The sequence below is a fragment of the Falco biarmicus genome, chromosome 3 (genome assembly GCF_023638135.1).
Source record: "Falco biarmicus isolate bFalBia1 chromosome 3, bFalBia1.pri, whole genome shotgun sequence".
Lineage (NCBI taxonomy): Eukaryota > Metazoa > Chordata > Aves > Falconiformes > Falconidae > Falco > Falco biarmicus.
Genome location: NC_079290.1, coordinates 29355805 through 29368279, shown reverse-complemented (window position 1 = coordinate 29368279; position 12475 = coordinate 29355805). Strand labels below are relative to the sequence as shown.

The 12475-nt window shown below is 40.8% G+C and overlaps 1 protein-coding gene across 7 annotated transcripts in view; it reads left to right on the top strand.

Annotated features, from left to right (window-relative positions):
* The first annotated feature begins 460 nt into the window (after window positions 1-460).
* VPS13B (vacuolar protein sorting 13 homolog B) overlaps window positions 461-12475 on the top strand; it is a 477114-nt gene continuing 465099 nt past the window's right edge. For 3 of the 7 annotated variants that reach the window (XM_056333224.1, XM_056333225.1, XM_056333222.1), the window contains exons 1-3: window positions 470-624; window positions 1350-1527; window positions 9099-9242. In XM_056333224.1, coding sequence (XP_056189199.1) covers window positions 1381-1527; window positions 9099-9242 — 291 coding nt within the window. In that variant the 5' untranslated portion in view covers window positions 470-624; window positions 1350-1380. Of the gene's footprint in view, window positions 625-866; window positions 973-1349; window positions 1528-9098; window positions 9243-12475 lie in introns of those variants that run through there. The other 4 variants (XM_056333228.1, XM_056333229.1, XR_008820995.1 and 1 more) reach the window with 3 other exon arrangements.

Below are 12475 nucleotides of genomic sequence, written 5' to 3'. Positions count from 1 at the left end.
AAATTCAGAACCTAAGCAGAACGCCACGCAAAAGCAAAACAGAAAAGGTCCATCTTTATTAAACACAGCGGAAACAACCAAGGCGTTTGCCATCACGCAGGTGTGCCCCACACGGCCCCCCGTCGGTGTAACAGCGCGAGTCGCCATTTGGAGCGGCCGTCGGCAGAAGCCACAGAGCCCACGATAACGCCCCTCAGGCTAACGCCTGCCCTCCCCGAGCTCCTCCGCGCCCTGTGGGGAGGCGGGACGCACCCCTGCCCCCCGAGGAGGCGGCACACACCGTGCCCGGGGACCCGGCAGGCTCCGCCCCCGTCCCCGTCCACCGGGACCCACCTCCCCAGCGGCCACCCGGCCCCGCCCACCAGCTCCGGCCGGCTTCAGTTCCGGCTTCCGGCCCCGCCCCGGCGCTGCCGGCAAATCCTTCCGGCTGAGGCGCAAACCCCGGGACACGGGGGGCGGCTGTGGGAGGGAGCGCGCACACGCGCCGGCGAACCCGGAAGTGCCCGTGCGGCGGAGCCGGAGCGGGAGGGGCTGCCTGCGCGGGGCTCGGGCGGCCCGGCCGGCCCGGTGGGGGCGGTGGCTGGGCGGGGGGCGCGGAGCCTTCGGAAGTGCTTGGAAGGGCAGGTAAAGGGGTCCTGAGAGGGTGTGGGGCTGTGGAAGGTGTGAGGGGTGTCCTGGCGGTGCAGGCGGGGGGTGCCCGGTAGAGGCTGCGGCAGTGATGGGGGCGGGGGGGGTGGTGTCTCCTCAGGACGGCGGGGGTGCTAGAGAGGGTGCGAGAGGAGCGGTGGGCAAGCCCTGGTGTAACTTCAGCCGGGGTTGTGAAGGGTATTGCTTTGCTGAGAGGCGAGGGTGGCGCGAAGCGGGCACCTGTGCCGTGTACGCGACGCGCGAGGTACCGGATCCGGGAGGTGTATCTCAGCTGATGTCTTAGCACGGGCTTTTATCGGTTAAATGTGACAGGGTTTCTGTCAGGTAAGTTTTATATGGAATCATGGTAGGCTGTTTTACCTCCTGGTTCTCTTTTTTTTGTTTGTTTGTTTTTTGTTTTTTGTTTCTTTGGCTTGGCTTTTCTTTTGGTAGCGAGCAAGCCAGTTACTCGTTCCCATATATATGTGTGTATATATACATGTAAGCTGTAAATTCATAAATGTAAATATGTATGCTTTCATCTTTGCGTGTAGGTCATTTTAGGTGTAAGTACATGTATGTCTATGTATAGACATGTATGTTTAGAAAGCAGAATTTGAAATTCAGTTTTTCATACATCCAAACAACGTGACTGTTGCTTTATTGAAAATCAGGCTGACAGATTTGTAAGTAATATCTCACTGTCTTGTCTTTTTTCGTAGTGCTTGACCTGTAATACAGATATCCTCCAGAATGCTGGAGTCCTATGTAACTCCTATTTTGATGAGTTACGTGAATCGCTACATAAAGAACTTGAAGCCTTCAGATCTACAATTGTCACTGTGGGGAGGAGATGTTGTACTTAGTAAACTTGAGTTAAAGCTGGATGTACTTGAACAGGTATGTTCTGTTTCCAGTAGTTACAGTCTGTGCCTTTGATCTAAAAGAAATTGACGACATTATTTAGGTTGGTCTGCACAGATAAACGTTTGTTTAGTACTTACTGTCTTTCTGCTTATGCAAGTCCTTTTTTTTTTTCCCTGCAGTTAGTTATTCTTACATTCATTCCATGCTGTTTGTTTAGTAATGAATGGTAATTCTTTGCACGTTCTGTAAGTTATGGGGTGTGAAGAGAAAGGCTTTGTTGTAGACAGTTTTCTTCTTTTAGTAAGCATTATTTTACAGTACGAACACCAACTGAATTGCTTTTGCAGTCATATTTACTAATTGCATAGAGTAATTAATTCAAAATGTCACAAACTAAAGGAGGATCTCTTTTTAATTATGCATACTAAACACAGATTTGTGTTCTCTATATTATGGCTCCAGTTTTCATCATTTCAGTTGTATCTAAACCTAAGTATAATTGAGGGACAGACTTGATCAGTTGGTTTGTGTGGATTAGATCAGAGGCTCTGTTAAACAGCCTTAAAGACAAGCCTGACCAAGTAAAACACTTGGTACAGAATTTGGAATGTGTTGTCAATATGAACTGGTTTAAGTCTTAGCAGAGGGATCGTTGGTTTCTCTGCTTATCTAGTTGACTACTTATGGAGTTGGGTGTGTGAGACAGATAAAGCTGTTTTCTGTTGTGCATGGTGTAGCAAGTCTTGCCTAGGGTCCTGTGTCCAGATGTAGTCCAAGTGAAGGAGCTGAGAGAAATGCAGCAAAAAATAATGTGAGATTTGGACAATATGGCCATTGAAAGAGGAATAAAATAGACTGGAAACGTGTTTCTAATAAGTGAGATGAGACAGGGCAAGAGTTATATGGATGACAAGAAAGGATGGAATAAATCATACTCAGGGAATCTTAGATTGGATGTCAAGGAAGATTTTCTCATGTTTTAATTGGGTTATGAGTCACTAGAAGACTGAGGAGACTGCATGGTCTCTATCATGGGGATACCTTTTAAAATGTGAAATAATTATAGTTAACCAAGTATTTCTGATCCTGTTCTGGAAGAGGAGAAAATCTTTCAAGAGACCCTGTCCTGTTTTCTGTGCTTCTGTAAAGAGCCTGATTTGTCTTCCTTCAAGTATTTGGTGGCCTCTGTATTTTCTCTCAAGACTTCTAGTTCCTCATTTTCTTGGTACAGCTGATGTGGATATTAGATTTCGGTTGTATAGGGTGTGTTCCTCCTGTGAACATTCAAAATCTTTTTTAATGTGTATATTATGGAATCAAAGAAGAGCTGATCAGAAAGGAATAGATAACCTCTAGAATTTCAACTGTGCTGAGCAGGGCTGTTGCCAGCAATATGTCAGATCAGCTTGTGTTTTTTTCCAGTTGAGTCTTGAAATCTCCTCTCTTGGTTGTGAAAACCTCCTCTTTGGGTAAACTGTTTCAGTGCTATACCAGATGGAAAGTTTGTCCTAATAACAAATGATGACTTCGGGATGGATTTACCAAATTTGCTATATTACCTGGTGCCATTAGGATTTTGCTGCTGTCATCTATGTTGATCCCTTTCAGATAGTTGCAGTTTGCTGGTGGGTGATTCCTGGCTTCATCTTTGCTTATATATCAGCTGGGTACACACATATCCAGTGCAGTCTTTTGGTGTTGTGGCTCTTGTACAGGCAAATGTTGTCATATATAACTGTGCTCATGTCTTACCAGCTTGAACAGGGATGCAATGCAATGAACCTAAAATTTAGCTCAGGTGTTTTTTTTTTTAAATACTTTATTGGCTTTGTGTTTGTAAGATGCAGTGATCTTTATTTGGCTCTTATTATTCCTTGAAACTTGCCTGGACCCACAGGCTGTGTTGGGGTGTCTTTGGTTTTGGTATTTTTTATTTTTTTAATTCTTTTTTCAGAAGAGATGTTGCTTTAACAAAACTCTTTAAGTGTATGTAGTATGCAGTAATCGAACATCCCTAAGCTTTTGCAGCTGGAAGGGAGCTCCGTTGAAAAGCTAAAGTCTTAAAAATTACCAGTATATATTATTTTATTTGGGTTCTCTGCATGGGTGGATTCATAATATCTATTGTTGGTCACCTTAACTGCTCTGCTCTTCTAACATCCTTTCTGTCCTGGGCTGTTATCTTCAGCCTGGTTCCCTGTTTCTTATCTGGCATGAATGCAGCCTTAACTTCATGTTTTGGGCTTTGGATGCAAACGCATATACCCTGGATATCTTTGTCTGGAGCCTTAAACATTTTCAGAGGTTTCTAGCTTTTGTGGAACTCTACATGATTATTTGGGAACATGGGCATAGGCACCAAGCTATCTGGACAAAGCACCTTATAACAGATTTGGGAACGAGCCTGTGCTTTCTCCCCTCGCTCCTTGCACTTCAGCTGATGTTAGCATTCCCATGTCCCGCTGTGCTCTTACAGACCACCAAACAGAATCCCAGAGAACAGGCAAGATTAGAGTGTAAACTGCTGTCTGTCTTCTAGAAGATCTAACTTTATTTTTGGGACCAAGTTGGAGGCAATACCTTTTGAAATAAGATTTAAAATAGCTGATGACATAGAACTATCAAACTCAAAGAGAATGCTTTAGTACCTGAAAATACTTTGCATGCTTTTATGTATATTTGTGTACATTTTATATTCTCTTATTAAACTAAGCTGAATGTTATTGCAATAACTCTTAGCTCTGAATCTTCTGGCTTTTTTTTTTTTTTTGTCCCCTTTTTTTATTTCAATATCAGTTCTGTAATGAAAGTACTAGTTTGTACTTCGGTTCAACCTTCTAGGTACAGTGCAGCTTTTGTACATAATTATGTCACTCTTTGAATAGCCAGTTAATTTTATAATAATTAACTTTAATTGAAGGTTAGATCTAATACAATTTTGATGTTAGTTTTTCTCCTGTCTTGGATGATTCAATTACTAGAAGACTAATCATTCCAAGAAATTGTCCATCTAGGCATAGTAACTAGCACATTGTACAAAAACTACTTAAATAAAGTATTTTGTAATTAAACTTTAAATATTTTATTTTTTTTTATGGAAAAGCCTTTTAAGTACATTTGTGTGAAGTCACTATGGTACCAGAAGTAACAGAACTACCTATGAACTTGGTAATTAGCTTGTATATAATTTTTTCTGTTAACACAGTGGCATCAAAGTGATAAGATACATGGTGAGCTATTTTTGCTGCTAATGTATATTTCTGTAGCATTGTAGCTGCTTATGTTAACTGTTTTACAAACTCAGAAGGGAAAGATGAAGAGGTCTTTGATTGGAAGACAAAGAAGAACTTGATCTAAAGATCATTGATTTGTATCGTAGTGTGGATTTTTCCTATCTGAAATAATTTAGAAAGAAAGAAATATGAAAAATGCTGATGTACTTAAAATTATTTTAAGGAAATGAAGGAATTAAAATACCTTTACTGTAAGTGTCTGTGTTATATGCCACTGCATTACTTATGAAATACAGCCTTGAATGTGAAGAAAAGGTATTTGAGATAATACTGATGTGGTAGAAAAAGTACTTGCCTTACCACCCCAAAGCCTGGGAGATTTTAGAGCAAGGGAAATTATGATCATCTAGTCTGCAGCCTAGCATGACATCAGTCAGTTATTTATGTGTCAACTCCAGGATTTTTTCAGCCATATGGTAATTACTTAGAAGGATTTTGTAAAAATCTAAAACGTAAAGTCTAATCAGTCATGAGTACAAAAGATACGTTAAGAATTTCATGCAGTACTTAATGAAAGGGGAAGGATTGCACAAGAAAGTAGTAGGAATAAAAATGGTATTTGTTATGTTGTGTTATGAAGAAGTTACTAAATTTGACATGCACTTTCTTTATATTGTCTACTGAAATGGCACAACAAAGATTTCTGTGCAGTGCCTTAAGGAAACTTGCTCATGCAATTAGTATAGTGTCAGACGACACTGTATCTAAATTCCTTTGAAAAAGAACCACTGTGTATTCTAAATAAGCTGTGCATTTGGTTGTATCCCCTCATTTTGAGGGAATTCCTACTTCTGTTTATTTCAATATTTACAGTTAACTAGACAGAAATGAGAATTTATTATATCAGTCCAGCAAACAGTGGAAAAAGATCTATTCTAGAATACCTTTTGAAGTAAACTCATAACATACACTTGTGAACACAAGTCGGGATCTAAATAGACATGAGTGATGATGAGTGATATGGATTACATATCTGCTAGTCAGGAAAGGGAATTTGTTTCTATGACTGTTAATAGTGATACTTTGCTGTCTTAATTCATGAAAGCATTGTCTCTTAACTTGTAATGCATTTTTGGATTGCGTGTATTTTTTTAATCATCTATTTCTGTGTCCCCTGCACAAAACTAGAGTACTTTTTCATTTTTTCTATGACCAGTGTAGCAACATCTGTAGCTAAACCGCCCAGTACTTGCTTTTCAGTGGCTTAACTGAGACTGTCTGGATTAAAATTTTATTTGTGTTGATTGTAAGCCTAAGGCTGAATTTTTAGGAGACAGGCTTTTAGCTAAAATACTTCAGTATATTAGTGAGTGAGATGAATAAAAAACACTTTGTAAGTACAAATTAACAATTTTCTTCAAACTGTTTTTATGAGAGTCTGTAACTGTCATTGTTTTGAATGGGAACTTGAAATTATATGTGGCTTTGTGTAAGCATGGTTGAGGTAGGACTCGAGTTTCCTTGAATGAGATGGGTGTGTTTCTTTTTTTTATTTATTTTTAATTTCATTAACAAAAGTTCATGAAACCCCAAAAACTAATTTACAAGCTGAAAAATGTACTTTGCAAAAATTCAGCAGTGAATATACTTCATCTACTCTTGGCTCTTGGATGCAAGGTGAAATTTTTCATAGTATCAACAGAAAGTCTGAGGAGGTATCAGCTGCAGAATAGAGTGTTCCTTAAAATTGGTCCTGTTAGCAGCTTTTGTCACTGTGATGGTGCTGGGTATTCACAGGTAAGAGTAGTTGACTTCTCTTTTGGGTGACTAATTAGAGCAGGGGTCCTCAAACTTTAAACGGGGCCGGCGCATGGATGAAGTGGCAGGCAGTCATCTGCGGCTGCTTGGGGGGGGGGGGGGGGCGGGAGGGTTCTGTAAATACCGGAGAGGCGGATTGAGGACCCTGGGGGGGCTGTATCCAGCCCGTGGGCCGTAGTTTGAGGATCCCTGAAGTAGAGGCTCTCTCTAGATGCTAACCTGTCACAGTTGCAGCAGGGTAACAGCTTGGAAAAAGATTATAGTGGTCTTTCAAAACATATCACTAAGATCTGATACAGTTTCAAGATGTTAGGCAAATAATGACATTAGTTAGCTTCACAGCAATATTGTATAGGTAGACTTTATAACATATCAAGTACTAAATGCAATCCACTTGTCGTTTTATTCATGTAGAACTTCAATACAGCAGTGATAGTTCTAGGGTCAAGTGGTGCAGGAAAACAGGCTTTCTGGATCCACTTGTAGATGTTTGAAATTGACTAGGAACTTGGCTGCCTGACCTTTGAGTTTCATGGACCTTCTCTATTTCACTTTACTCATTCATAGGAGTACTGAGTTGAAGCATTTAAGTACCTAAAACTGAGCCAAGGTGCAAAGCTGCTTAAGCCCTGTGTTGTTCAGAATTTCCCTAGCAAAACTGGCCAAAGTCCTGAACAAAGGTTTATGCCCCTAAGTTTACTAAGAAACACCACAATTGAGAACCTGGGGGTGCTGGTGACAGCAGGCTCAGCGTGAGTCAGCAGCGTGCCCTGGCAGCCACGGGTGCTGGGTCACCCTGGGGTGATCGGACACAGCACAACCAGCGGCCCCAGCGGCGCCTGTCCCTGCGTTCAGTGTCGCTGCGGCCTCGCCTTGCGCACTGTGTGTGGTTCTGGGGCCCACAGAAAGGCCCAATTTCAGAAGGATGTGAAGGTCCCTGAACGCCTTCAGAGGAGGGCAACGCAGCTGGTGAGAGGGCTGGAAGGCATGTCCGATGAGGAGCGGGTAAGGGCTTTGGGCTTGTCCAGGTTGGAGAAAAGGAGGCTGAGGGGTGACCTCACCGCTCTCTATGGCTTCCTGAGGAGGGGAGGTGGAGAGGGAGATGCTGAGCTCTTCTCCCTGGATCCAGTGACAGCACATGTGGGAATGGTTTAAAACTGCTCCAGGGGAGGTTTAGACTGGACATGAGGAAGCATTTGTTTACTGGGGTGGTCAAACACTGGAACAGGCTTCCTAGAGAGGTGGTTGATGCCTCAAGCCTGTCAGTGTTTGAGGGCATTGTCCAAATGCCTCTTAACAGCATGCTTTGACTTTTGGTCAGCCCCGAACTGATTAGACAGTTGGACTAGCAGATTGTTGTAGGTCCCTTTCAACTGAAAATGTTCTAACGGCCAAAACTCTCACCCAGCTTCTAAGAGACTTAAGATTCACACCTGTTGTTCTCCGTGTTATAAGATAAAGATGCAAACACCAGGCTATAAGCCACTCCAATCTGTTGGATTTTTTTCCCCATTAGATTTTTAAACATCTATCCTGACATTTTTGGCTATAAGAGATCAGAAAGATAGGAAGATATATCATCATTAAAGCCTTATCATTAGAATACCTAATACTGAGAGTGCTGACAGCAAATTATGACATAATATCAAGTATTTTCTTTATTTCATACTAAGTACTTATTTTCATTATTCTAAATCTTGGTAACTAGCTCTAGGACCAGGTCTCTAGCCTGACTGTTCTGTGTTACAAGCATTAAGCTCATACTTCCCAGGAGAACCCCTGAAGCTACTGGGGAAATTGCAACACTTTGTATCCAAAGAATTTATCTAAACCTTGGCACCTTTTTTTCTGCAGAGGCGCGGCTGCATGCTGTGCATGAGCAGCTGGCTCACTGGGGCTATCCTACAGAAATGTGATGTGTAAATTGGGTGGAGTGCTAGCCATTTGTTGGGTGATCTGGACTGACTAGTACCAGTTTTTAAAAGCAGTGTGACATCCATGTTAGGCCTTGGTGAGGAGGAGTGTGGTTTTGCCGATAAAGAATTTAATAACTTTGTATTTACTGAGCAGTTTGTTGGGAATGGGGCAACAACAGGCCAATCTTAAGAGCACTGAGCTCTTGCAACTCAAAGTACTCAAATGTTTTGGAAGAAATTGCCTTGCTGTGGCTTTGCCAATGTTTAATTCCAAATTTGTGTTCTTCAGAATAATGCAGCTCGCATATAATTTTAAATATTTGCTTTCACCTCTTTCACTTCTACTTGTCCCTTGAATAGTGACACATTTTGCAGTAGCTTCATGCAAGAGAGGTGGTTTTAAACTGTCTTTTATTATCAAGGATGTGGTAATGCAAATGTCTAATTTGAGCAGACTAATTGTAATGTAAGTGTGCAAGTGATTATAAAGCCTGTTGCTGAGCCCATGGCACACTGCTGATTTGAGGGGGGAGAATAAATTTTGAATTATGTTTTGTGTTAACCTGTACTACTTTACATTACAAATATGTCTTGAATTTTGATGTTTCAGTGGTTAATTTGCCCCTCTCTTTGTTAGGAGCTGAAACTACCGTTTACTTTTTTAAGTGGGCATATTCATGAACTTCGGATTCATGTACCATGGACAAAATTGGGATCAGAACCAGTTGTCATCACTATCAATACAATGGAATGCATCTTAAAATTAAAGGATGGAGCTCAGGTAAGAAATATAATGAATGCTTTTCTAACATTGAGAGGTTGTTATGAATAATAGGTTCTATAGGTCACTTTATTTAAAACCATCTGAAGAATCAGACATGTGAAGTCGTGGACCCTTTTGTTTTCTGAGAGGCTTATATTCTTGTTCTCATCATGGCTAGTATCTTCCTTTATGCTTATTTTTAATTCTTTATTAGCTGTAGCTGTGTTCTTGCAGATGTAAAAGCGTGTTAGTAGTGCTCTGCCAGAATTTTCCTATGACTAGACAAGAAATTAATTTCAAGAGCAATATTGCATCCTGCATGCTTCCAGCAGAAGCAGTGCTAGTTGCTTGAGATAGCTGTGTGTAGCACTGCTGAGCATTGGGTATTTTTCAAAAGGTGTTATTGAAGGAGTGCTTTAAAGATCCTGGAGCATAACTCTTCCCTTCAGAAGTTACAGTACTTGCTTGAGTGTACTTGGAAGACTTCTTACACGTAGAGGTCTCAAAGGGCTTCTGGTTTAGTTGCTTGCAGTAAGTTGTCCCTTATACTGTTCCACAGGGTCAGGAAAGACCTCCTTCTGACACAATGAAGCTGAAATACACAGTGGCTTGATTTTGTTATATGTGAAACGTAGTTAACAAAAAATACTTGAGTATGTTGATGTTGAACTTTTTTTTTTTTTGTAGTCAGGGTGGTGTGTGTTGTTTTCTTTGTTGTTGAGCCTTGTTCACATTTAAATTTCAACATGGAGTCCTCTAGTTATATTAAGGGTCATGCAAAAGAAAGTTACAATTTGTGCAAAGCTCCCAAGTGTTTGTTAGGGTACTTGCTGAGCTGTTAACATTTGTCCTGGTTTCAGCTGGGATGGAGTTAACCTTCCTCGTAGTAGCTAGTATGGTGCTGTGTTTTGGCTGTGATGTGAGAACAATGTTGATAGGACACTGATGGTTTTAATTGTTGCTGGATGATGTTTATACTGAATCAAGGACTTTTCAGTTCCTTGGGCCCTGCCAGCGAGAGGGCTGGAGGAGCATGGGACATTGGGAGGGGACATGGCCAGGACAGGTGACCCGAACTAGCCAAAGAGGTATTCCATACCATATGACGTCATGCTGAGTGTATAAACTGGGGGAAGAAGAAGAAGGAAGAGGAGGGCATTTGGCATTATGGAATTTGTCTTCCCGAGTAACCGTTACACATGAGGGAGCCCTGCTCTCCTGGGGATGGCCGAACACCTGCCTGCCCGTGGGAAGCAGTGAATGAATTTCTTGCTCTGCTTGCCTGCACAGCTTTTGCTTTACCCGTTTCCCCCCCCTCCCCTTTTTCCATTTTGTTACTATTATTATTGTTACTGTTATTATTTTTGTCCTTACCTCTTTATTCTGTTTAAATTATCAAATTGTTCTTATCTCAATGCCTGACTTGTACATTCGTTTCCGATTCTCCTCCCCACGCCTCTGGGTGAGGGGGAGTGAGCAAGTGGCTGCGTGATGCTTAGCTGCTGGCTGGGGTTAAACCATGACAGCGTTTAACATCAATGAGGTATAAGCCATCAAGAACACTGGAAAACACTTCTCATTATGTTTGATATTGCTTGTAATATTCTTCTACAGTTCCAGAGCTAAAAGACCTTTGTTACTGGAGTAGAGATCTCTAGTCCTAGGTGTGCCATCCACAAAGTGTGTGCTTGCATTCTGTAGTTACAGTTAATCTATGTGTATACGTGCATGTGCATATACACCCATGTATGCACACAAACAGCCAAATGCTCTGTACCTTTCAATGTTAAGGTAAGATTTCCAGGTTAGATGTTCCATGAGAAATGTGTTTTAGCAGCAGCAAATTGCAACTAATTATAGAAGTTGCAGAGAAAGATTTGTAGCCCATAACTTTGTGCAACCCAGAACTAATATTTGATATTGGACCATGCAGATGGCTACTGCCAGAATGATGAGATTTCCTGCTTGCATGGTATTTGAACCTTAAATTTTGTAGTGCATACAGCAAAAGGTCAAGTGTCATGCATGTAAAGCACTTTCAAAACAAGTATTTGTTACAGATGTTTAAGATTCAGAGGCAAGAAAGGATTTTTGAAAATTGCAACTGACATTTGAACAAATTATTCAGTGGCATGTACGCTCAGGAGGGTAAAATTTGGGTCTGTGCCATTGAAGGATTATCTTTGACTAACAGGAATGTAAATGAAAACTCTTTTATGCTGTTTTCTGAGGATATGGTTTAAATAGATGACAGCTTGAATTTTATTTCTTAAATTACTATTTGAAAGTGTTTTATCAAAAGAAAATGTTCTGACAAATTCTTTTGTGTACTTGGTTAAAAAAAATTGTCATTGTGCAACTGTTAATTGTACAAAAGTCTCTTTGTAATAAATGAATTAAGAAACCTGAATGAAATAAAATATTTCTGTGGAAGATGGTAGTAAAATGAACTTTCAGTGAATTTAGCTCCAGCAGGAACTGTTCTCCTAAGAACTTCATATCAGTGAATAGGATGATCAGCAAGAAAGTTTAGTTTAGTTCTCAAAAATGGATTGGCTTGATCCTGCATTTCCTTCCTCAGGTGAAGCCTCTAATGAGCACATGTATAACTTCACCTGAGCGAAAAAATAAAGGTTTCTGACCTCAGTTTAGTGTGACATGTATTCTTTGGAAACAAGCTATTTAAAAACGTGTATTTGGAAGATGTATGGGAGTTAAAATACATTACATTATTTCAAGCTATTGTCCAGTGGACCCTGCAGATTTTGGGGAACAAAAAGCTCTCTGCCTTTGTATGTTTTTGAAGAGTATCAGCCCTCTGGGAGTGCTTTAGTACATCTGTACTTTACTGTGATGCTCTGTCATTGTTTGTTCAGTTTCAGTGTTAGTTTTGGTTTTTTTGTTGTTTATGCTATTGCAGTATCTCTTTAGCTGAGATAAATGTCTGGAGTAGACAGCAACTGCTCAGCTTCTAGTTTTATGCCACTATTCTCCTTTTCTAAGCAGAAATGTATGTGGTAAGTTCACCAGTGATACGCAAAACCCACAGTGTAGAATTAGTGGTGTTTTCAGTTAATTTTGACTTTTGAGTGTTTTGAAGGTCATTGCTTTTCCCCTCTTTTCTGTGCTTTTCTTCTTTTCCTTCTCTACAGGTGATACTAGTACTTCTAAACCCACAATGTTAAATAAATATGGCTACTTTATAAGAAAATGACGCTGAAGTGCATCAGGAATAGAACTTTGCAGTGGTG